This window comes from Thermobia domestica, chromosome 11 (genome assembly GCF_964235325.1).
Source record: "Thermobia domestica chromosome 11, izTheDome1.hap1.1, whole genome shotgun sequence".
Taxonomy (NCBI): Eukaryota; Metazoa; Arthropoda; class Insecta; order Zygentoma; family Lepismatidae; genus Thermobia; species Thermobia domestica.
The window spans coordinates 158,795,618-158,823,494 of record NC_137464.1 but is presented as its reverse complement, the minus strand read 5'-3'; the positions used below and the strand labels follow the sequence as shown (position 1 = coordinate 158,823,494).

Below are 27,877 nucleotides of genomic sequence, written 5' to 3'. Positions count from 1 at the left end.
TATCGCTCAGCGGCTCTTTCTGCAATATTTAATGATTTCCTCTCTTCCTGCTTCTGTCTACCTTCAACGAAATTTCCCATCAACTAACGCACATTCGATTACTGTGGTCCCAATTCAAGCATTTCCTTTTCATTTCGATTATTTCCCAGTTTCTATACAGTTCGCCGTGGCTTAGTCCGTAACTCGTCTGACTACGATAAAGGCTATTCATTCAGCCATGGTTCAAACCTTGGTCAGGGCATTGGTTCACTTTTAAGGGCTCTCGTGTCTGGTGACACTGAGATGAATTCAGCCTCCTATTAAATTGCGTAACAGTGTCTTTTGAACCAATACACTTTTTATGTCTTTCATTTATTTAACAAGTAGATGACGAGTACTGGTACCCCTTGCATGACTTTCATTCTCTTGATGTCATTCATTTGTCAAACTAAGAAGGATGGTATGTCATTGTTGCCCATCAGACGAATGCTGGAATGATACATCTCAAATAGCTGGCTTCTACATTTTTAATTCCTTTCCAATCACATAAGTAGTATTGCTCACGAGACCAGAACATTTTTGTGTCTCTTCTCGTTCCAAACATTCATACACGACACTAGACAATCATTCAACGAAATGAGATGAGACAACAAGTTTACAAGTTGAGACGAGACCTACAATTGAACAATGGTGTTCCCCAGTCGAGAAACTTTATTTATTTATTTATTTGTTCAAGGAAATGACACAAGGAGATAGTGCCTCCACTCTGAGGACACATCGGCCGTTTAGATGAATCCAGAACTGGTAAAGAAAGCTGCCCTGGCCTGAGAGAAGGGACCATCCCGGCATGCACCCGATTGACTGAGGAAAACCAGGAAAAACCTTAGTCAGGATGTTCCATCAAAGTAGGGTTCATACTCACGTTTGGTCTATCCAAATGCCATGTGGCAGGCAGGCACGATACCCGTACACCAGCGGCTAGGTACGAGATAATTAATCTGTCTCGTTTGAATTCATTTGGAAACTGGCACTTTCATACAACCTCGTTGCTGAAAGGGACGTTAAACTCAAAACTGGAGCTTCTGTTCCTAGACGAGACAACAATTGAATAATGAGACATGATCTAAATACCGCAATAAGTAGAATTGAATTGTATCGTTCAAAGTTGTCTTAGTACCAAGCAGAATACGTTTGTAAAAGGTTTATAGCTTAAAAGTTGTTGCTTCTGATTTAAAGTACTCACATAGTCACAGTATCCGTTTAACTTGTATTGCGATAATTCATGTTTATCGACTTTTCTGTGTTTTTTGAGTTTGCCGCTTAGATCCTTTCTAATTTTATTCAACTGTCCTCTTGTCTAAACTCGTTGACATCATTGAACAGTTAATACCAGTTTGCCGTGAAAAAAATCAATTCTGTTTCTTTCTCGTACCTGTCCCCTCCCATTCTGATGGTGACGCCACTGCCTTGGATTGACGTTGCGTGTGATCCTTCTTCATATTCTTCATTTTGGCCGTCCTTTCTATTCTTCTTTATTCAGGATACTTCAAACCATACAAACGTACCCTCATTGTTGTCCAACAAAGACGTGGCAATGTTGCATTTTTCTTTACCATTGTGCTTTACCAGTGTCGAGCTCAAACGGTTGACCCAATTTCGAAAATTCCAACATTTTAGATTGAAAACACATACTTTCCAACGACATTACTCTCTTACAGGGTGTCTACTGGTCATGAAAGTCATGAAAGTCATGAAAAAGTCATATATTTTGCTTAGTGGTCATGAAAGTCATGAAAAAGTCCTTTATTTACCCAACTGGTCATGAAAATCTGAAATCTCAGAGTATATTTTTATACTTCATACTTTTATACCTCATACTGCATGTACTGAAACAGTTGTATCAGGTCAGTAATTGTGAGAATTTCCCCCACCAGTTAGTGCTGGCTAACTGGTACTTTATACTGTCTTCCTAGCTGCTCCCCATTTCATCTTCTAGTCTCTGTAATATAGTAACAACTTTTTACTGTCCAACTCTGTGATCTGCTATTTCTTTACTTCCAAGAAATGTAAATTGTGTATTTTTGGGCCTTTAGACTTATGCAAATAATATTATTCGTTTGAGTTTGCAGATTTTAAATTTGATGATCTATTTTTTTTAAAACGAATTTCTTTTATAATTTGTTTTGTCTTTGGGCAGTTCTCTGAGTGCTTAATTTTAGACAAATTTCTGCTAGATGGATAATTATACTCAGAATTAAAACTTCAAATACAGTATAGAGTGATTAACTGGTAAGAGCAGGCCCGTATTTAGGTAAGTGCTATTCTGTGCTCGAGCACAAGGCGGCAGAATTTTAGATTCTTTCTTTAAGATTCACAATAAGTGATATTTAAGACTAGCAACCCGCATAGTTCCGATGCACCACTGATGGTAGGGGTTTATTATTACTAATGGTAAATTTTTATTGCCATGGTCATGAAAATTTGAACAAAAAGGTCATGAAAAGTCATGAAAAAGTCATGAATTTACTTTCTGGTATTCCAGTAGACACCCTGTCTTATCATTGCTCTCGTATCTTCAATAGTTACCGACATGGTATGTGTACGGATTTATTTATTACTTAAATTTACATTGTATTTTCGCAGTAAACAAACCATGACGATACAGGAAACAAACAAAATAACAGATAAATAAACTTTGAAAACAAATTAGAAGTTAATATTCTCAGAAAATCACTGTTTGATTTTATCGCAACCATTGTTATTATAACCAATAATAATATTTGTCAATTATCAGTACATCTAAGAATACATAGATTATCTGTAACCATCATATTTGTTCCAAAATAAACATCGGACAGCTTGTCAACAATATCTTTCGGGTCTTTAACGATTTTGAGCAACAAAGTAAAATCTGTAGATAATGTTGCTACCACTCCCAAAGTTACTATTAACCATGACTTCCAAGAATTTATATTTATCCAAACTGGATTCAAAACATTCTTCATGAACATCGTCAAAGTGGTTGTCAGCCTTCTAGGATGTCTCTACTTCCGTCTTATTGTGGGTTATAGAAGAAAAATTTCGTCCACTTCTTTACCAGGAGGTAATGTGCCTAAGATCGATAACACATTCCCGCTCTGGATGGTGATGCTGATACGTTGGAAAAGGAATGCAGTAGCTCGGAGATCACCAGTTTTGATTGTTATTCGATGACCAACTTCATTAATGAAATTAGATTCTTCGTGACCCCAAGACCCGCTGGTTTCTATTGCTACTGTTACAAACCAATATTTGTCCAATAGGTTTGAGTATTTTAGTCTTTTGTCTGATTCTCTGTGTGCGGCGACGAGACCTGCCTGAATTGAAGAGTGGGGTAAGTTGGAAGGAGCAAACGTATCGGAACATGTGAAATCCCAAACTAGTGCTTTTCCATTTTTCCACGGTACCAAGGTCATGCCATCAGGCCTTTTACCATCAGAGCGGCAACAACCATTTGGTTCTTTTATTGAAGGAACTCCCGCTGATACGAGGGCTCTACAAATAATGTCGTTCACAATATGATGTCGAGATTGTCTTCCCGCACTTTTTTTTTTACATGAAAGACCATGTATATATATCCTAACTACCTAACTATATATGAAACTACATGAGCTGACATAAATTATTGAGCATTTCCTATAGGGCTACAATGATTAAATTTGACATGATTGTAGCTTTTCGGAACAAACCCACAGGGAAATTGCCAAAAGTTAATATTTTTAATTTTTGGAAAGGGTCGAAAGATTGTATGGAGAATTTCCCCATGTTATTTAAATGGGACTTTTTTGACCTATAATCTCATGCTTTAAGCACTTAGAATTGGAATAAAAACTTGAAATTCGGTATGCTTGTAAGTTTTTGTTAGCGTTACCTAAGTGAATCATCAGAAATAAAAATTTCCAACCATAGTGTGCTTTTGTGGGGAACTGAAAAATCTTTCCCATGTTATTTATATAGGATGTCTCCTACACACCAAAATGTTTAGGGACTTCCGGCAGGACTAGAATGATGAAATTTGGCATGATTGTAGCCTTCCAGGACTAACCGACAGGAAAATTGCCAAAACTGAATATTTTTAACTTTTTAGGGAACTAAAGGGATGAAGAAATTCCTATGTTATTTAAATGGACGTTTTCTTGAGATACAAAATCTTATCTTTTAGATAGCTGAAATAGGAAAAGAAACTATATAATTGTGGGTTCAAGAGGTGCGAGACCGTAGGCCGAGCAAAGACAGTTTGTGAGGGCGAAGCCCCCGCATGAGCATATTCAGGAAATATGAAAAGCAAGTTCAAGAAATTCACTTTTGATGCAAAAGAGATAGATAAGAAATGCGAGGCCCTAGGCCGAGTAAACTGGGGGTCTATATATATATATAAGTGATTTCACTTTACGATGAAGCCCACTATGTAGTTTTAAGTTAAAAATTATATTAATCATTATAAGTAGTATATGCATCACTGTTAGAAGCGTGTGTGTGCTGCCGTTAGTAGAAGACAAAGAGCAGTCTGTTCCGGCAGAAGAAAAAATATCAGTTGTCATTCGCAACGAACAACATACTTTTTAATGACATGAAATTAGTTTTCCTTGTAAACTACACATGAGCATTTACCTTCAGCTTTGTTATTTTGTGCAATTCATTGTGATCCACTGATTGATATATGTCTCATCCATTTACGATATTATGGTTAAACAAAAGTTATAAGTTCCACATTAACGATTATTTTCAATTATATCTCATTAACTATACTGTGTATTGTTATTTTGCTACTGTCGTAATGAAAACGATTTACTCGAAAACTACGCATGAGAATTTTCAATCAGTTATATTCTATCATTTTGTTCAGCTCAATCTAATCTATCTATTTGTATGTCTCATCTTTGAACGGTTTTTCCTGTAAATGCTAATAATACTGTAGAATAAGTTACCTTAAACATTTTACAATCTGAATTTGTAATGTTTTTACGTGATTTTTACGTGATAAGATAAATTTCTGATTACTTTCACTCGAGAAATAGTAAAATTACAAATTCAGATTTGCAACCTTTTTCTTCAGCTGTTCCTTCACGGTAACTTGTGTTATTATTAATGATTTTTTTGTCTCAGTTTTTTTTTTAATTAAGTGCAAGTATAATCTACATTATAAGTGTTCTGCAGCTGAACTCTTATTCACACTTTTCATTACTTTTTACTACTACTGAGCTACAAAGTACTACCTCCACATAGTGTAGCCTGTGTAAGCTAACAGTGGCGAGTTGTTCTGTTAGTTTATTGGAATTCTGTTGAGAAGACAACTCCACTCATCATTCATTTTCACCAGTTCGCATGTTACTTTCCTGCTCTTTAATTAAGCGAATTCTGCTGCAGGACTTGCGGATGGTTGCAGGACTTGCAAATGGTTGGTTGGAGTTTTGTATAAGGATGATTAGTAGACTTCTTCCTTGGTTTGAAGTAGATATGCACTATCCCGACTTATTTGTGTCTAAGTATTTCGTTAATTTTTATATTTAAAAAAGTATAATATGGCATATAAAATGTTTAAAATTGTAATTTTTCTGTTCTTACCTTTATTTGACTTGGGTGGTGTTTTTGTTAATACGACGGGCATGATAAGTTATGTGACCTCCCTTTCTTCTTTACCACATTGGGTCCACGCTGCTCGTTAAATGAGGGCGTGTCCGTGGGATTGCTAGGAGAGTAGCATTATTTCTATCTGCGAACAACCCGGTGTAACATACTATTTTCATTTTTAAAATGTTTAAATAAATATTTTATGAGTAAGAAGTCATCAATTTCGGGTCCGGGCTAATTCTCTTCTAAAAAGTCCAAATCTGAGTGCGCGAGTCCGAAACAATACCTAGTGTAGATAATGTTAAAAATGAAAGAAAGAAAAAAAAAGAGAGTTTCGCGATTCCTCTGGTACAATATCTTCAGTGGTGCTATTCTAATCTAATTTTTTAACAACCAGTTCTCCCTCTTTCTCTGTATATATATATATATATATATATATATATATATATATATATATATATATATATATATATATATATAGAGAGAGAGAGAGAGAGAGAGAGAGAGAGAGTAGATGGATAGGTAGATAGATAAATATAATTCTCTTAGGAAACAACCATACAAAGTAGATATATATATACTGGATGGATACCTCAAGTAGTCAGTAGCAACCTTCACAGTGTCCTAAAACAAGGTGGTTTGACGAAATTGTGTAGTACTGCAAATATCTTGGAAACGAAAAAATGAAATGGAATCTTTTATTTAACGTCCCACGGTTATGCCGGTTAGGCTAAAGGAGACGGTGATAATGAGAAATGAGTGAAATGAAGAAAGTAGGAGGAAACGGGAGAACTCCGAGAAAACCCACGAGCATGGTGTTTGTCCACCACAAAGTCCACACGGCGCGAGCTGGGATCGAACCAGGGACCCCAAGCACCGGAGGTGAACGCTCTACCACTGAGCCACCGCGCCCCCATATCTTGGAAACGATTTGTCCGTCAAAAAGTATTGGAAAGACCATAATCCAGCAATGAGTCGACAATTGTTGATAATGGTGTTTCAAATATAAATAATGGCGCTTCACATAGGGTTATTTATATTTAACCTTCACCTTCACCATTTCATTTATATGATCCCAGTTCTTACTCTTGAAATCTGAGCAACATTCTTGATATCTCAGGCGTGTATGTGTGTACGTGCTTAGGTCTTGGTATAACAAACGGTTCTGCAAACTCAAAATATTTTAACAACCTGTTCTAGAGAACCGGTGCGAACCGGCTGAATAGCACCACTGAATATCTTGTGATTAAAGAAAGAGTGAGGGAAGTACAAGTGCTGAATCTAACTGTCCGAGTGATATTAAGGACCTCTACCCTTTTGTTATAAGCAAAGTTATTACATATACAATCGGACAAGTTAAGAACATTAATAAATTATGAAATATCATATTGTTGATAGAAACAAATTATCAGAAACAAACTGAGAAATTTCTCAAGTTAGATAACTGTTGGGCAATAAATGTTCAAAGGTTTGTCAAGTACAATACAAAATCTTAGAAAGAAAAAGATGAGCAATTGCTATAATAATTTGTAATTTATAAATGCGAACTACGACGAATTAGGCAGTGAAATATTATTTTTTTTGTGTGTGTGTGTGTGTAATTGATAGTATTTGTAAAGTGATTTACTAAATAGCTAGATGATAGGTTCGGTTGAAGACATTTAAATTACAGTGGCACAGGAGTCAATTGCAAATCAAATGTAATCTTTCAAATAAATTTGCACAGAACACAGAACGCTGCATTAAGAGCCCACATTAACTCGTGAGGGTAAACTAATTACGTTTATCTTAAATACGGGAGCAGAAATAACAATGATAGGGCATAATGACATTCAGCAATTCTTTGTAGATAAGAAAAAGCACCCATTTCCTAGATTTAGTGCCCGTATTCTTGCTTCTATTCGTGTGAATGAGGTAATTAACGATCTCCGAGATTTCCTTTTAGATTTTATGTGTTATGTGTTACTGCTATTGTAATGTTTGGATCAAAACATCCAATATATTTCAATCAAAAATATTCTTGTACACCTTATGTCTGGAAAAGTAGATATGGTGTAGCCAAACCCAAACTATCACTTAACTCAGTATGATGTGCTTATTCAGTACAAAATACTAAAACTCGATTTAATGGCTGTTCAAAAATGTTGTAGCCCCTGATTCAAAAGCTAATTATTGGCCAAGATCGCAATTTTTAAATGCATTTTTTTTACATAATTCCTAAAATTATTGGTCAAGATCACAGTCTTTTGATCCATTTTTTATCATTCCTAAAGTAAAAAAAAATGTATATATATATATTTCTAAATAAAATTTTAATCAAACTGCTAGAATTGGTATTATAAATATCTTAAACCTTTGCGAAATCCGGTTATGCAATTAAAAGTTTCAAGAAGAATCTCAGCTTCAATTTAGTCTATTGAAGTATTTATTTTTGGGGGCAACCGTGGGTAAGAAACCATTCTTATATAAATAATTAATCGAGAAAGGAATCAAATCTTATTTGCAATGATACGAGGAAAGCGTCCGTCATTCGCACCAATCAAAAATTTATCAAATAGATATTCCTAATTCTAAATTCAAGAGTTTCCTGATTTAAGAGTTTCAAGAACATCTTTCTTTTCTTTCACTGAAAAAAGTCGGATAAACTGCAGAAAACGGATCTCTCATCCATAACTCAATGTATAAATTCTCAGGGGAAGAAAATGTCACCAGAGTCTTCAATTTAGCCCAGAAGACAACAAATAGGATAGTAGCAAGCTTTCTATTAATTATGTAGCTATTATCGAAACAAACGTCAAGTTTTCAATTTTAAAACAGGTAAAATTATTGCTACATAATCACCTGTTATATAACATATAACATTTAAATGAATTATTTCTGTGTAAGACTGAGATTAGAAATTACTGTTCCTGTTCAGCAAAAATATTATAAACGAGATTTAAAGTTCTAAAACTATTATGTAAGTTGTTATTTTAATATTATTATTATGTTATATCTTCATTTGAATGTAAAGTATTTACAAAGTATTGTTTTTAAGCATTTTGTATTTTCTGATGGAGACATGAACTTGCATTCCTCAGACATGAAAATAAATAAATCCTAACGTAAAGCTTTTCACTAGTGCTAGTCCAGGTGTTTACATTATTATAGTGGCATCGTAATCTGTTAGCTCATTTACTGTTTTAATCTAAATGAGTCTTTAGAGCTATCTTGTTTGTCTGCGAAATTTTCATCCAAGTGTTTTGTTACCTGTCTTAGAAAGGAAGGATTTTCGCGAACATACGTACACTCGTCATTTTTCTTCAGAATTTCTCGTGTACTCCCTGTTTATAGTTAGCTTGCTCTTTAGATACTAACTCTATGGTTTATGGGACCCACAGATTCAATGTCGCATTTACAAAAGCTTTCCATCGACTAATATCCTTAGCCAACTGGATCGAGTTTCTTCTTTGTATTCTTAATTCTGCGAGATCCATCTTAATATTGTCCTCCTATCTGCGCCTAGGTCTTCCTAATGGTCGTTTTCCGATTGGAATTCCAGTTAGAACCTTGAAAGCGTTCCTATTTTCTTCCATTCTGGCTACATGGCATGCCCACCTAAACCTTCTAGATTTGATTACCCCTAAGAATGTTCGGTGAACGGTATAAATTATGTAGTTCCTTGTTATGAAATTTCCATCATTCTCCATTCCCGTTTCTCTTGGGTCCGAATATTCATCTCAGGATCTTATTCTCAAATACTTTCAGTGTACGCTCTTCTCTCAGTAAACGACCATGTTTCGCAACCATACAGAACAACGGACATGATTATCGTTTTATATATTTTAAGCTTCAAATTCTTCGATAGGATTCATTACGACAAAAGATCTTGAACTGAATAATAACACGAATTCCCTGCTTTTAATTAACATTTAATTTCTTCGTGAATATGGTTTTGGTCTGTTATTATTGATCCTAGATATTTGAAGGTATCCACTTTATCGAAAGTATTATTTAATATTTTAATGCATCCATAAAATGCAGTATTACTATCTCGACGGACTCTTTAGATACACATAACACTTATTTTAACGTAAATCATCACCTATTGTTACTTGAAGATGTATACGTTTATTTTAATAATTCTTATAATTCATTTCATTATTTACCTGGTTTCGTCTGCAGGAGTTGATTAGATTCAATCGCCTGATAGTTGTAGTGAAATCAACACTGGTAAATGTGCAGCGCGCTGTGAAAGGGCTAGTAGTAATGTCAGCAGAGTTAGAAGAAGTCAACAATAGCTTGGTTGTAGGACGAGTACCGGCAGCATGGGCCAGTAAATCATATCCATCACTGAAGCCGCTTGGAGGATATGTTACAGATTTACTGGCAAGGTAGGCGTTAATATGACTAGGTAGACAATGTTGTGTCAAAAATAACCAATGGAAGTATAATCAGATTAATGTGTGGTAATTATGAATTTCGATAAAATCATAAAAATGATAGTCTTATATTAATTATATTAATAAGAAATAACTGCAATAATTCCATTAAAACCATTGGGAAAATTACTCCCTCCAAATGCAATCAGTTCACTCCCACATTGTGTGCAGCCCTATTGTGGGGTGTACTCTAAAGGATAATATTGTACTGCTCTCAACTGATCAAATTGCATTAATGCTTTCCCTATTGAAAAGATCTCTGTTATATTATGATGTATAATTGTTGCAATATATTCTAATAAAATATATATTTTATGATTACAGATTGAAATTTTTACAAGATTGGATCGATAATGGCGAGCCCACTGTGTTCTGGATTTCTGGGTTTTATTTTACACAATCCTTCTTGACTGGAGTGTCTCAGAACTATGCTCGTAGAAATAAAGTATCGATCGATCGCTTGGGATTCGAATTTGAAATTATGAATATTGAATCGGCTGCAACAGAAGAACCTGAGTTTGGAGCCTATACAAGGGTACATAATATATATATATACTAAAGCATATTCAGAATCGTTTGGTGCAGCTTACTTTTAACGTTATACATACCATAATAATTTGTATTAATATGGTGGTATGTTGTAATCACATTCGCATACAAACAGTACAATTTACCCATAAGCTTAATTACTTAAATAAGTGTTAAGCCTTTAAAAAAATGAACTAACTAAAAAGTTATAGTATTCATTTTCCTCTACGCACTTCTATATTAATGTACAATAAGGTAAAAATATTTACTTATCGCGCTGTAATTTATTTCCACGCCAATATTTTCAGTAACTTGGCTGGCTGTAACTTTCTTCAGGGAACGTAGATTTGAAGAAAACTAAGAGCCGCAACAGTGATCATATTTCTGTTATTAAAAAAAAAAAAATCTTGTTTCCAGTACCTATGTTTCGGTGTTTTGTGTATGCTAACGACTCCTTCTACCGAGTTTATATTACATGTCTGTAAACATTTAGCACAAAAAACACTGAAAAGCAATAAATGTTTACTTTTCATCAAAAACATCCACTATTTACAACATCCGTTGGTCACATCCATGTACTCGTAGTATAGGCAAATTGAATCCCAGATGGAAAAAAGTGTTTAGAAAGGTAATTTTTGTTTTAGCACATTTTTTGAAACTCCTTGAGACTCTTGAGTAAAATCGCCTAAAGTCGTACTTGGGCAATCACGGGAATAATGCCATCAATATGACGACCACAGGACCAGATCTATTGACGTACAGGAACTTCTCATCAGAAAACTGAGATACAAACTTCGTTCTGGTGCAAAATTGAAGATAATCTTTGTTCAAGCGATTTGAGTTAATACCAGTCTTATACGTGGGTGCTATATTTAATGGCAGCTATTATCTTAAAAATTAGTTTTCTTCGTATTATATTTATATTTGTTTCGTAGCAGATTACTATGAAACTAATACACATACGAGGGAACACCTGTAAGTAAACGTTTTAGTGTAGAGTCTGACCTTTTTAAGGATGTAAGTGAAAATCGAGGGAACTAGTCTATTTTATGTAGCGCAAGGTGTTTAATTTGAGTGTTAAGATTGCGCTGAACAAAGTAACATGCGAAAATATTTTTACAGCTAAAGATTGAAAAACTTTTGGAAGGCTAATTTGTATTTTAATACTTTATTTTGGATACACTGCACCTTCCGGAAAACCTGTCGAAAATAGAATTTGAACAGTGGCTTAAAATGAGACCATGAATATGACGGCCAAGGGAACACGTTAATTTATAGAAATACGATAATATTTCCGCACAAAACTGCGAAAAAGTTTATTATTATTATTATTATTATTATTATTATTATTATTATTATTATTATTATTATTATTATTATTATTATTATTATTATTATTATTATTATTATCGTCAGTTTCGCACCAGAATGAAATTTATCTCAGTTTTCTGATGAGGTATTACCGTATAAGCATAAATGCATAAATGGATGTGGTAGCGTGACCATATTAATGACGTCGCGTCTGGTGGTTGCCTAACTACAATTTTTGGCAATTTTACTTAGGAGTCTCGGAGTTTTAAAGAATATGTTAAAATAAAAATTAGCTTTCTAGAAATGTTTTCCTTCTCAAGCCATTTTAGAGCTTAATTTTCCTACACTAATGTTGTTCCAGTGTTACCAATTCTTAAGACCATCTTGTTTCTTTTTATGAGTAGACAAATCCCTGATGTTGTCTTTGATTTAAATTCCTGAACGTCTCAATTATGAAAATTTTCGTGTTTAATTATATTATTCTATTGTTTATTTAATATACCAATATCTTGGGTTAATTGGTTCTGTGATTCTAATAAAATACAATTCATGCGTAATTCTTTCGATTTTCGCAATTTTTTTTTAAATAACAGGAATGTAACCCCATTTGATCCTTTCAGCTTCCTTTGAATCCACGTTTCCTAAAGAAAGTAACAACCAAAAATGTTATTGAAATATTAGTGAAGAAATAAATTACAATGCACTGAGGTAAATATTTTATTTTATTTTAGTATATATTAATAAGCGAATATGTACTTTTGTGTTAATCCATTAAGAGTATATACATACATCAGAGCAACTGTGGATAGGTTCAGTCTTAGAATATTCAATTTCTTTTAAAATGAGCACGTTAACTTCTTATAAGGATTAACAAAATTTTTCTTCCTTAAACATTAATATACATAAATAAAAAATGTATTTACACTCGAAGATCTTGGTCTGGATAGTCAAAACACATAGCTCTCGTCCATCTGTAATATCCAATGTATTGTGTTGAGAGAGCGAACAGCAATTAGGTTCATAACAGCTTAAATATTCGTCCGTATCATCCCTAACTCGTCGTCTCTTTGAGCAGATCTACATCCTCGAGTGCCTTTGGCAAGGCTTTCATTCATCTACTTTCTTGTCGGAAGTTCTCTGGTTTTGCCAAGAATGGGCCAATTATAGGGAAAAATTGTTAGATTTTTTAAAAAGTTTGTGGTCTTCAGTTATGAATATCATATCTTATTACAAGTGGGTAATTAACCATACGTATACACAATTGGCAATTACAGGAGGTCTATGTAGAGAGAGGTATTTTTCAACCTATATTCATCAGCCAGGATCTATCAGGGTATTATGATCATGATGATTTAAATCAGGTATTTCTGTACCGGGTATTGGTTACAGCTTCATATATTTATATTTTATCACCTGGTTCTTTACCATTCCTATCTATCACAGGATGGTAACGTTTTAGCAGAGAGAGAGAATCCATCCTTATGTAACATATAGCAACATGGTCTAAACGATGTTCTTCAGCGCCTTTTGTCACGTCGTCACAAATTTCTTCTCCAACTGCTCTAGATGGGATAGTGTCATTGTGTTGTGCAATCCACTGGCAATTAGTTTAGTGTTATAAGGCATGGCCCATCATTTGTCAGGAAGAGACTTAATACGTTTACACTGTATTATGGCGCGAGAAGGTAATACCCATTAATAATGAGGTTTAGTTTCTTAACATCGTTCGTGCATTTTTGGACTCTATAACCAGAATGCTTTATTGCGAATGTTGTTTTGTACGTATTCATTTACAAATACATAGTATTTCATTACAAAATTTTCAATGATGTGTAATTACTCATCGCTGTTCATTTTCACTGTTTAATAATGAGTTAAAGTGGATCCAACTGTGTAAGAAAGATTCATATCATATAATGCTGAATGCGTTGAGCAAGGGATCTTCTAAAAGTAAATTAAGGATATTTTGAGTCTGTAAGAGGTCCTTGTTTTTAAGCGGATTTCCTTATTTTATTGCAAAGAGAGCAGTATATGAAGTGCCCTTAACAAGTTGTTAATCTAGTTTGTAATGGACCTCTTATGAAGCTACATTTTATAATTTTCTATATATTCTGGCTTTATGTTCCTTGTTATCGTATACTTTAATCTTAGATTTAATTAAAAATCTAACTACATGCATTTTAACTAACGAATGACTTTGAAGCTATTTGTGTAGCTACAAAGTATACTTCAACATTGTTCTGGAAATTATTATAGTATATCTACTAACATAGATTGCTAGAATCATAAATATTAAAGCAGTATATTAGAAATATATTCATATCTTCATTTTTCTTATTTTATTATGGTCCTTCACGAAACATGGAAGTTTTAAAAGACTTTCTATGATTCTATATAGTTATATTATTTATATTTTAGCAAACCCCAGTGGATCCTGAAATATTAAAGGTAAGAATTCACATTTAATTTCTTCGTGTTCTTTTTATTTTATTCAGGAATCGAATGAATATATACCTTTAATTAAAGCCTTGAGTTAAAGTTCAGATGTAGCATAATAAAAAAAATCGTAACAGTACCAAGTACATTTACTTTATTTTTATTGATTGATTTATTTATTTTTAATGTATAAATGTTCTGGCTGGACACGCTGTTAAAAATAACCATCAATACATTTCACCCAATCCAAATTGGTTTAATCGGTTTTTGTTCCAGCAATAATCGGTATCCGTCACTATTAGGAGCAAATTACGAAACTAGACAATCTACAGGTTCATCACTACTCATTTGCATGCAAGTTGATTGTCCCTTTACCATTATTGTCGAACCTTACTTTCATCGCACTTGAAACAGAAAACCTTCCTTGTCAATGGAAAATAAATTATACACTTTGGCCTCAAAGCCATATCTAAGGTATAAGCTACTGTGACATCTTGCAAATACTTTAGCGTAACACACCACAGGTAATTATAGATATTCTTGTTACAGCTAAACTCGCAATTATTAACTATTTTCATTCAAAATATGTAAATAGAATACAAATTGAACACAATTGCTAATATTTCCTCTTCTTGCTTATACCTTATACCTCAAAGTAAGTATTCAGCAACCAAATATTTTCCGCCCAACATCTTCCGACCTCTTGATAAGTCGAATTCTGAAGGTAAACGGCTGTTATATCGTTCTATCGGGGGTTTGTTCTACCTAAAAGTCTTCTACATGCCGTCAGTTGCCACTTAGGCGAGTGTATCACTATTAACAAGACAAACTGATCTCCTCTGTTCTCAAAATATCATTGATTGCTCTGTATCCTCTTTGCTAATGTTTTACTGGTTTATTCTTTTATCCAAACCTTTGTTAACATAATTACTATTCTTACGATATGTGCTTCTCAGCGAGTATTGACTTTACATGGTGTTTATAAAACCTTTATCAATTTTAGCCTGTACATGCAATTTCCGTTTCCCCAGGTTAACATACCTTCAATGAAACTCGAACTCATGATCTTTGTCGTACCGTACCGATGCGTTAACCACTACAGTACCCAGTACTTCCCCAGAATAGCCATATACTCTCTCACACCTGAAGTCGGTGTTTTTTACTCAGGCCACAGAGTTTGTACTACAACTTTCTGTTGTGCTTGAAATGCATCTAACCTGTCTCCCAAACGCACTCATATTTCATGTCACTTAGACCGTCCTTCAGGGTGGCCAAACTCGAGTATTCTGAACAAATTTAAGACTAAGTCCGTTTAGTCATGTACTGAGGATTTCTTTCTTACGGCCTTCAAGCTACTGATTGTTAACAATTTTTTCGGTAAGTTCTAACTTTTCTTTATAGCGTATAAAATATAGTTTTTAGCCAGTTCTTGGCATTTTTTAAATTTCCCCATTAGCGAGGCACGTATGTATCATGCTTATATACTACTGTCTGTGTTAAATTCACATTAATCAACCAATCATTAATTTTCATCAAATAAAATTCATATTCGGTCAAATAACGTTAATTATATCCTCTGTTTACTTGGAGATTTGGTTTTGTGTAATAATATGGTTTTATAGTCATTTACAGTAATGCATTGTTTTTGTAATGATATAATCTCAATAATTTTCATACTAACGATAAAAAAATTAAGAATTCTTCTGGTTAAACCAATTGCAAGTTAATGTTGAAGTTTTGAGTTGTTATAAAGATAACCATCTCAGTGATTTGGAGTACTTGTATTTTTATAATAACACTACTGCTTGAGTCTTCATTGATTTGCACATTATCATAAGTTAACATGATGTTAAATTTCTACCTTCTTTTCTGTCTTCTTTGTATTGCTATAGAAAGTATTCTTATGAATATTGCATTTTTGAAGAATTGTATGTGTATTTTGTGTGACTCTGTACATTACAAGTTGTATGCAGCATATGCCAGATTATAATTTGTTCATGAAACACACTTGACGGCCCGGATATCAGCAAATAGTTAAATCTTTAGATATCCACAAATTGACTTACTTTTTTTTTGTTATATTGAAATCATTTATTTTTATTTTATTTTCGTTTCTATGTTTGTCTTTTAATGAGTCGTTAATAGTGTCTTAATATTCTATTTTGATTATAAGTTACTTGTATATTTTTCAAGTTATTTAAGCTTGTTTTCGTGCAAGACGTAGTAAAATTTACAGTCCCATTTGATTCTTTACGGTTTGAGGTAAATAATCAACTATTAAATGCAAGTGATAAAAGTGTTAATAGATATGTTTGTATGGAATATTTTATTATTATTATTATTTATGGATTCAATGAATGAATATCCGCAAGCTATGGCTTTTAAAATGTATATTCCGGAGTGTATGTAATTATGTGATAATAAAAGTTATGTTTTAATGTCCATGCAGCAAATGGGAGAGGACGATGTTTTGGTTGAGGTATGTAAAAATTCGTGATGATACCCTGAGATAATACATCAAACGCTTGTTGTTTAATGAGTTAGAAATGAATCTAACTAGATTCATTAATCAAATTTATTTTGTTCTTTATAATTGTAAATATAAATTATTGATATAATATAATAATTCAGATTGTTTCTGGCTTTTTATTTAAGCCTAAGTTTATTAGTTAACATTTCGTGAATTAGAACTTTTTCGTCGCTGAAACTATCTAAATTAATTTGAATGTGTTTAAAATGGATTCTTTTAATTGTCCCCAGCAGAAATGTGTTCTCATTAATGGTTGTTAGAATAATTCTGTGAAACATAATAGAACTCTTGGTTATTACACAAATATAATGTCCCTAATCCTGCTTACTTTTAATATCTTCTTTCCCTTTCCAAATAATAATTCAGTTTTATTGGAACTTCGTAAAGTATTCAATTATATCATGTTGAATGTTTGATATTTCATTTTAACATAAATTATTACTATGAAGAAAGGATTATTTCGTTTAGTTACTATATTAATGTAAATATAAAGGTAAACTGTTCTGATTCCAATGTCGAAGCTTGTAAAACATTACCGAAAATAAAAAGATCACCATCTTTCGCTGATCGAAATAAACAGATATCCAAAACATAAAGACACAATTTCAATAGCAAACAATTAATATCTTCAAAATTATTTTGTTCTGGTATGTCAGTTTTTGATTTGATGTAGTTAAAGAATTCACGTGAGACATGTTTTACATCAACCCGTAGATACAATATGACAAACTTTCCCATCACAGTCACTATCATAGCAAGAAACGAGCTATTTAAAATTATTCTTTACTTGCAATATTATAACCACTTTCATAAATTCATTCATGGTTAAATTTAAATGTACTTTTTTGTAGGGTCTTTTCTTAGAAGGAGCACGATGGGATCGAGAAATTCGAGAACTAAACGAATCCTTTCCGAAGGTGCTGTATGATATTGTACCTATTGTGTGGTTTAAGCCAGGAATTAAAGTGAGTTTCTTTATCCTTCTGCCTTGTTATTAGGAACAATTAATATTATGGTACATCCTAAAATCTGTATTCCATTGATTTCAGTAACCGACATTTTAAGCTAATAGAGTTTTGTCAGTGAGTTGAGGGATAAGTACGCAGAGACAAAGTGATTAAGTAATATATCGTTTGAAAAATCTTTCTTGGGAAATACTTTCATGCAACTACAACGTCTGCATGTGGCATCTATCTAAAATGGCAGATAGGCAAATTTCTGGAGCTTATATACAATTAATTCTGAATTTACGATCACTATTACATTTAGTGTATTCAGTTATTGCAATTGCCTTTCATTTTCTGTTGTGAACCATCACCTTTTCATGAAGGGTTATATACGTGCGATTAGTAGCATGTATTGAAGCAGTTAGATTTGAAGAAGTACAATAAATAATACGCGAGGGCAATGCTTTAAAATTTTTATGCATACACCAAGCTCCATTCCAATAGAGTCCATGACATGAACATGAAAAATATATTACTTGAAGTATAAGCCAGAAGAAACGAATTTTTTCCCCTTACGACCTAATTTTATATGCATTTTGTAATATTTGTAGTATAAGGAGAAAAGAAGAAACTGCCGGACATCAAATACTGTACCCCTTCCTGTTATTTTTAACTTAGGTAATACACTTTCAGTAGTTTAGCATAACAAACGTGAGCAAATCTATTTGATTTATTTAATGCAGTTTTCATTGATGTCCTTCTTGTCCAAAACATATCAGATTAAATATAAATATGTTCTTTTGTTTAGTGCATGCTTCTTAAATTAATCAAATAAATTAAATATGATTTAGATGGTGTATATCCAGTCATAATACTTCTTTAGCTCCTGATCCAGATTGACTATAAATATATTTATTATCATCGTATTACAATTTATGCTTAGTTTTTTATGCACCCATATTTAAAAAAAAATTGCAAATGCCTTGTTCTTTGGACAAGAAGAAAAGTCGATTTTTAGATTTCGAAAGCATTTATGAATTTTCTACAAAAGTGAGTCCAAACTTAAGAGATTTATGAGACCATGTAAAGGCGAACATTCTTACCTTCATTGTGCCCTTTCAAACTGTTAGTTTACTGATAAAAGTAATGAAAAATTGTCACTTTCTCTTGACAAATGTGTTCATATTACGTGAAATGCTGTCTCAAATATACCTGTAATGTATAATTAGCCGCCACTGTTCTAAAAATACAAAAAAGTAGAGTGTTCAGGTGTGCTTTTCATACTACATTAGTCAATAAGATTTTCCATTGTAAAGTTAAAGGTACACTTAGTTTAGACTATCTGTTCGTTTCTGTTTGTTATAAACTAGCAATATTTTCTGTAGACTGGTTATATTTTTTACTTAGCTTACTTTTTGTTCTTATTGATAAATGTAAGACACGGTTAAGTATAAATTAACTGCCTTAACTTCGTCATTTAAAATAAGAGTTGAAGAAATAATAACGCTTCTGAAATCCCAAAGAGCAACTTTATGTAAGTACATCTTTCTTTCTATTCATAGGACTACCACTTTACAAAGATCATGAAAATCAGTTTTGCGGTAGTACAATGGTCATATTTTCGTAGTTTCTGAATGGTAATTTTCGCGCTTTTCGAACATTTTAGATCTTAAATAGCATCTAAATATGACGTTATTTGTTGTTCATCTGTTTAAGAAAAATCAAGACAAGTTTTTTTTTTTGTTTGTTTGTTTGTTTAAATCATAATATAAGAAGTGAATTTCAATTTCATTCAGAAGTTAATTTGAATCCCATGACTAATTAATTGCCTTTGAGGAAGAAATAGGAGTGAACTCGTATCCTTTGTTATTTTTTAAACAATATATTAAAAATAGACAGAAATTTATGCTGAGACAAACTTATACTTAATAATATTAACACTCATAATTCGCTTAACAGATATGAGAATGTGTAATAAATATTCGAAGTTCCAAGAAACATAAATGCATATGTATAAGACTGACTTAAAAAATAACGATGAATTTAGTAATACGTGAAAGCAATAGTAATTGTAGAATTAATAGTAATTGTAGTAATTAAGTTTTGAATAGTAATTGTAGAATTAATGATCAAATTTTGAAGCATCGAGAGATGATCTCAGTGAAGTACCTAACTACACACTATGTGAAGCAAGTAAAGCTATGATGAGATAAAGCGGATTAAATCATGTTTGTAATTTTCGAATAATTGACTACAAAATATTCTCTAAACGTATGATTGTTGATTGACTTTCATACGGAAGTATCATAGTTGTATGAGTAAGTGGTGGTCAATTTATTAAATTATTAGACGCGACGTGAATCCCTAAACATGTTATGATATTAAAAAAGAAGAAAAAATCTTGACATATAGTCGATCCAATGATCCGTGTTTGACGTATTACTTATTCTTACTGATATCTCTGATAAACTATAGACAAGTTTAGAGTACTCTACCAGTAACTGTTCAGTTGTTTCACGAATTTGATGCGCTTTGGTTTGATTGAAGTTATATCTGACGATTTTAAATATGAAAAATATAGCAAAAACTGGGAAATTGTGCCTGAAGTATATATAGGTATGATATATATATATATATATATATATATATATATATATATATATATATATATATATATATATATATATATATATATATATATATATATATATATATAATCTTTTTAGTTTATTTGTCTACACGTAACCATGCTTACACACATATATGTGTAATAAATCCGTGTAGTAACTGAGACTGGGAATTTGTATTACTATTTACCATTGTAATCGCTAATCGAATAAGCTTTACCAATTATTCACATAATATTTACAAATATCGCAATACATATTGTAATATTATGTGAATAATTGATTACATATACGTATTAAAATTATTCACATATATTTACCATATTTTATACCGTAGAGTTGTTTTATAAAAATCCCCGAGAACTCATCGATTACATTATATCTCTATTTTTTGTGTTTCCATTTCAATATCGTAAAGTAGTAACTGGTTCATATATCGTAATTAGGGGCGGGTGAGGTCCGTGCGTTCCGCTAAAATCAAGCTCGCATCAATGAGTTTCCCGAGGCAAAGAATTGCCTATGTTTCAATCCTATAACAACAGTAACTTCAGCCAATGTATAAGTACAGCGCAACGATGAGTTTTAGTTTACAAAATTTGTACTGTTACTTTCGAACTATTATGTTCTACAGAACTAAGCTCTATTACCTAGTGTTGTTAGCTGCAGATCTATGTTAGTCTGTCTCTACTTACACATTCCTCTTCAGTAATCCCAGGAGGGCTGAAACGTTGAAACATATAACCCAAAAACATATGACTGAAAACGATACAAAACACTAGTTGGGTGACAGCTGCTACATATTGAAGATGGACTGGAGAGTCAAATAGAACCGCATTGCTGTGCTTGCACGATACAAGTGTAACAAAACGCCAGTGGAAGTTTAAAAGCTCTTAAAACTCCTAAAATAAAAAGAAAATGTGTATCATACCATTAATTGGTACAATGAGACGTTCTGTGTCGCTGATAGAGCAAAAGCAGGTCGACCGCGTAAAGCAAGGGCACAAGCAACCATTAACGTCGTTGTCCAAAGAATTCTTAGATATCCGTTTAGGAAGCAGAAAATTACGGCAAGAGAAATGAAAATCCCATCTCGTAATACGTCAAACATTATTAAAGATTCTAAGATTAGAGTCTGCTCACTAAACATTGGTCATAGACTTAAAACATGTTTGCGTCACATAAGGGCAACAAGAACAAATAGATTGCTTGAAAAATATGCCAAATACTTTCGATAAATGAAAAGTTTTTCATTGTGTTGGAAAAATTTAATTGTCAAAAGATAAGAATGTGTGCGCATAGACGTTGACATTTCTAATGTAGGAAGGAAGGGGGCATCATTTAGCTTCTGTAGTGGTTTGGTGGGGAATGTCATATGTGGGTGTCATACAATTGTTTTTATGTGAGACGGGGTTAAAACACGTGCCGTCAACTATCAAAATGATGCGTTGGAGGAAGTTTATAAGCACCACTGAACATTCAGTTCAGTTTGCTGGGCACCACTGAACATTCCAAGATTCTTCATCTGCGTATAGGGCAGTTGGGCATAGGATAAACGGTCATCAGCCATGCGCAGATGCTGGCGTAGGGCAAACGACTGTACGCTGGCAGTCATCCAATATGTTTGTCTTTATCACTAGTAACGACTGGCCTTCAGACAGTTCCGATCTTAATCCGAAACATTTTAGAGGAGAAGGTCTGTTTTAAATCTCATCCCAATATTGAAGTGTGGAGGTACGTGAAGCCCAATTGTGGACATATTAAATAACTATCTCTTGTGCGGAAGCTTGAATTCTCTACGTATACGATAAATTACATTGTGTTTCGTCAGTTGCCCTATGTACTAGGAGTTTCTCTGAGGTACAGAATATGTGGCTGAACCAGGTACTTTGTTCTAACAAAGTAACACATGTTTCCAAAAAGAAAAAAAAAGAATCTATTACAGTAAAGTCGTTTCAAACGGAGCAAGAAATCTTAGAGTTGTGTACTTATTCCTGTATAGGATGCAAAATTATGTTCGAGAGGAAGGATTTTCCCGCACCATCAATTTTATCGACAGATTTTCCATACATTGGTGGACATTTTCTTCACAATTTAAAAATATTTCACATTCTACCTCTGGGTCAATTTGCAATGTGCCTGCCATTTTGAATTTGGTTTAAATTTAGTAAACAAAATTGTATATAACTTTGGGAAGCATCAATAGAATGTACTGTATATTTAGTGTATAATTATAATGGAATATGTACTCGTATGTGATAAATTTTCAAATAAGAAAATACAGAGACTAGGTTCAGCTGACAAACAGTTCGTACCATGATAAGCTTTACCATATATTTATATACCACATATTTACCGTGATAAGCTTTTCAAAAATTAACTGATGTGTTATTAATACTATTTTGTTTCATCGTAGTACTTAGGAGTAGTATAAGTTATCACGTTTGTGGGATTCTCTTTTCTAAAAAAAGAAAAAATATAGAAAATTAGAAAAAGTAATAAAGATGTATTCAATTTCAAAAGCTGGCTCTTTAAATTAAAGCATTTACAATTAGTGTGCAATTTACCTAGCCTTTTCTTTGAAGAGTTTCTATAATAAATCCATGATCGTACTGTCCAAGTGTTGTTTTATCATTGTTCTAATAAATAGAATTTTGTAACAAATTGATATAACATTCAGCATTTTTACTTCAAATTGTTTCTACTTCTTTTCAGTCGGAGTTCGTTCCTAAGCCCAGTTACCAGTGTCCTGTGTACAAGACGAGTGCTCGTCGAGGTGTATTGTCCACGACGGGACATTCAACGAATTTTGTGCTTTATGTGGATTTCCCTACAAGTAGAAAGCCGAAGCACTGGATAATTCGGGGAGTTGCCTCTCTATGTGCGCTCGATGATTAAATACAGATACTGTGTAGCTTTAAAATATTTTAAAAGCAAATATAAATAAATAATTATTAAAAGGTAATAGAAGTGAATCATTGAGGATTAAAACATAAGTATACTTACAATTGTTAGTAGTTATTGTTGGTAGTGGTACTATTTTACTGTCGATGTCATGCATTTTACAAAAATATTTATTTCCTATAGGTATGCAAGCAGAAACTTTCTCTGGTGCAATTGCCATCAATATATTAATTTTTTGTTGAACGAGTTCAGCTGTGCTTATTTCTAGAAGTAATTAAACATTATTTAGTCATTTCACTATTGTAGGATTTTTCTACTCACGTTCAACGTTAAACTACGCTCGCTTAATAATACTCAAATTAAATATTAAATATGTAAATACACAATACATTGAATGTTAACTACAATATTTGACACTTCAGATGGTACTATCATTACTCTGTTTGTCTTCCTTTTCAATAAGCCTAAAGACAATCGGTAATGATGAAAGTGTTATTATAGAGACTTACACAATACTACTCATAAGCATGTCCTCGATCATAGGTTTCAGCTTTTGCTGCGTACTGTGGTTATCTGCACGGACTCGCAAAGCGTTATTACTATATCAGACTGCAGAATGTGAATGTCTTCACTAAACATCTTGTAGTGCAGGACATTCTTGAAAGAGATGCCACCAGCTACAGCAATAGAACTGTATTATCGTTTTTTTAAGTCTCGGAACATGTTGGCATTCAGAGAGGTAAGTTTGTCGCCATAATAGCCAAGAACGCCGCATTGGCAGAATTGCACTGGAGCACTCTACTCCATTCTCCAATCTTAGTAGCCATTTCTTCCAACGGATGCGCATTCACTGGCAAGCAGATAGGAACTAGAGAAATGAAAATAATCTTCACTCAGTAAATCATCTTCTGGGCAATTAACATACGTCGTCGCGTACTAACCGCTGATATGAAGTGACCCTGACTCAACGAGCAGCGTAATGATGATAATGTGGCGGACTCGCTTACATATAGGACACTCTCATATAACACAATCTTATTTGGTGCGTTTCGCTCACAACTCATATTGTGAATATCGTTTCACTGAGTATTCGGCACATTCTTACAAAATATCCAGAATAGCCAGTTTTCAGAGAACGTTTAGAAATGCCTGAAAATCTTACTCAAGTTTTGAAAGATAATATGGTTTCTAGTGACTGCATTGTAATTTTTACTTGTAAAATTGGAACAGCTAACGTGCTCTGAGGTTTTTCTTAGTAGATTTTCGTGTTTTGTGCCACTAATATTGTTATTTATTAAATTATTTCCTTGTCATATAAAATATATTGCTTTTAAGACCTTTTTAAACCTGTTTTAATTTTTATAATTTTCTCTCTTTTAGTGTCTTATTTTGCAGTATTTTTATTCGAGGTACTTAAAAGAAGTTGTGTTGGGGAATTGTACTGTACAGTATGTGTCATCCAATGGCCTTATCTTGACGGAAACAAATAGCCTAGTTGCTGACACTCCCATTAAACTATAACCATTCTTCATTCATTCGTTCTCTTCTGCTACCAGGACATATCACCATTAGCGAGAATGGCGTTAAGATCCAGGAACGCCACACTGACAAATGTTTTACTGGATCATTTTCTCCCGTGCCCTGATCTTGGTTAATTATTTTGTCCGAGGCCCAACGGATGCGCTCTCACTGGCAAGTAGAGTGGAACTAGGCCAACAGGAATTCACTTACACAATAAAGTTTTCTACTTAGTGTGTGGTGCTAATAGTCCGCTGTGTTGTGAAGATTATGTCATCCTACTGGGTATTCAGTACGTTCTTGTAGAATGACCAGAATACTCAGAGTTAAGAGAACATTTAGCACTGCTTAAAATCTTAATCAGATCTTAGGATATAATGCCGTATTCTACACTTCTATTCATGAGATTGGAATAGGTAACGTGTTGTGGGGTTTCTTTTAAAATGTTTCTTGTTGTGTATTGCTATTATTCCTATTTTTTAGGAATAGTATTTATTTTATTTTGTTATTTATTCGTATAGCCTTTTCACATCTCCTGTTTGAATTAGTCTTTTTTCATTTATATTAATATCCAGGGCTGTTTTGTTTAAAACAAAATGTTTAAAACAAATGATTAAAATTTATTTTAAACAATTGATTTTGTTTAAAATAAATTTTATATACGTTTTAAACATTTTGCTGTAAACACGTGTATTTTTAAGGCTTGTTTTAAACGTATATTTATTTTTATTTTATTTCATTTTTGTTAAAAAAAATCTGCCAGAGAAAGAAAATTGTCAAAAAGTGCCTCCCATTCAGAAGGCTATTTTCTTCCCGTGTGACTCTTTTGATTTCACGTGGCTACAGCAGGTCAATGTGATGATCTACAAATTATTTTCTCTTTTTTTTTTCCTTGTTTTCAGCATTTATTGTATTATTTAAATACTTATCAGTTAACTTGCGAAAAAGTGTCGTAGTCGAAGGTTGAACTAGTTTAGAAATGATATTTAAAAATAAATAAAACGAATTATCTTGGAAACAAGTTTTCATGTTGTATTCAGAAAGCAAAGCCTGGTTCTTATTGTCGCATCATTGCCAAACGTCAATGAGGCTCCTGAGACCAGGGGCGGATCCAGGGGGCGATCGCCCCCCTTCCAGAAGATGAAACTTTGTTATTTTACATATATAAATAAAACCCATCCCAAAGTTTGGAGCCCTTAAAAGTAGCAGTATGACAACCCACCGCCCCTCCTCCAGAAGTCGGTCCTGTTTCCGCCCCTGCCTGGGACGACTTGATCTACATTTCTTCGTCTCTCTGTCTGTATGTGTCATGCAACAATCTTTCTCTTACAGAAAGTAAAACTAAATATGGATTACTGGGAAACTTCGATATACGAAAAACCTCAAGCACTGAAATAGGCCGGCAGGCCGCAAAGCACGGGCTTCAGGGACGCATGTTTGACATGCCTGTTCTAAGCAATCAACTTCTCAATAACTCTTCTGAAGTTTAGTTTTTTTAAAAGTTTTTTCTCTGTTGATACTATTTTGGGACAATAGATACTATTTTGAGACAGACAATCATGCACTGAGACTATTTTGAGCTATACTCTTTTAAATGCTTTTATATTATTTAATATGGTAAAAATCAACTTTCAGTTTCTGAAGTTAACGTCGGATTATTTACTATGATTTTCACGAATTTTGTTGTATGACATTCTCTTTCTACAGACTCACCAGCAATTTCACAAAATACTAAATGGAATATCCATTAGTCTGCAAACGTCTGCTATCTCGTACATTTGAATTGCCATGTATGCTGTTTTGTGAACTGTTAACAGTATACACGAAACATGCAATATATCATATTATTATAATAGTTGCAGGGGCGCCTTCAATTACGAACGCTATATCCATATACTTTTGCATTGTTTTATTTTATACATTTACGTTTATTTTATGTATTTACGTTTTCTGATAGAGGTTAGGCTACATAAGATGAGATTTACAGTTTAGAAAGGAGATTATTGTAATGTGTTTGATGCTCTCCCACCTGGAATTGGACTCGGGGCCAGTCCACCAAAGACATACACTAGTCACTTTACAAATGAGGATGATACATCACTTCATGAAGTCAACCAAACCACGGAAAACACCAGAGCTACTTGAATCTTCGGACTCCTAGCTAATGGAAACATACAGCATATTCAAACACCCTAAAATCTTATGCAATCAATCAAAAGTGAGCGAATGTGACTTCTTTTTCAATAAAATTATTATGTGACTTAATAGAAATGATCATGAGAACGAATCGTGATAGAATATTTGACGCACTTACCAGGAGCGTACTGAAAAAATTTTGTTGGATGAGTTCAAAGTTAAGGGGTCCAATACTATGACATTACATCTATGTACGATTAGTCCGATCTAATTCTACAGCCGAGAAATGGTATCAAATTCGTAAGTTCCGCCATCTATATTCTAAGAAAAAATATAGAATTAGATTTTTTACAAGAAAAGAAAGAAATGTATTATCTGTCAGGAAAGTAAATGTACACCTGTTTTTTGAGTCTGGCATTCCTGCGCTCCATCCATGGAGAGTATGAGAATTTAATCAATCAAATGTTTACTGAGTGACAAGAAGAAAACTCTAATCTGAATAAGACATTGCAGAGGGGCACAAGCTGTGAATACGAATAGTGCATTGTGTAAATAAAGGGCGACACCGAAAGAGAAAACCAGAAACAGCTGCTAAACGGAGAAAAAAGTAAAAATTGTCGAAGTGGGAAACATAAAATACAAATACAACGAATATGCCAACAACTAAGCGTTTACCAAGCAACGATCTTGGTGTAGTGGTTAAGGCGCTAGATTACAAATCCAAAGAATGGCGGTTCGAATCTGCTTCAAGTAGTATATCTTTTATTTTTTTAAATAATGCATACAGCACATGAAAGGTGGTAAAAGAGAGCGTATTACCCGATTAATATGTTAAGTGAAAACAAGTTAAAAATTTCGGTGAAATTTATTAGAGAAGTGAGACAATGAAAACGAGGAAGCAAGTATATTTAATCACGGGTTGTATGAGAGGGC

General features: G+C 33.3%; 1 protein-coding gene across 3 annotated transcripts in view; it reads left to right on the top strand.

Moving 5' to 3' along the window:
* The window catches only part of Dnah3 (dynein heavy chain 3, axonemal), a 567,072-nt gene extending 543,716 nt beyond the window's left edge, over positions 1–23,356 (top strand). Inside the window, exons 65-70 of one of the 3 annotated variants that reach the window (XM_081731267.1) lie at positions 9,754–9,962; positions 10,335–10,545; positions 14,268–14,297; positions 16,735–16,764; positions 17,667–17,780; positions 23,102–23,356. In XM_081731267.1, the coding sequence (XP_081587393.1) occupies positions 9,754–9,962; positions 10,335–10,545; positions 14,268–14,297; positions 16,735–16,764; positions 17,667–17,780; positions 23,102–23,284 (777 nt within the window). In that variant the 3' untranslated portion in view covers positions 23,285–23,356. The remainder of the gene's footprint in view (positions 1–9,753; positions 9,963–10,334; positions 10,546–14,267; positions 14,298–16,734; positions 16,765–17,666; positions 17,781–23,101) is intronic. The other 2 variants (XM_081731268.1, XM_081731270.1) reach the window with 2 other exon arrangements.
* The last annotated feature ends 4,521 nt before the right edge of the window (positions 23,357–27,877 follow it).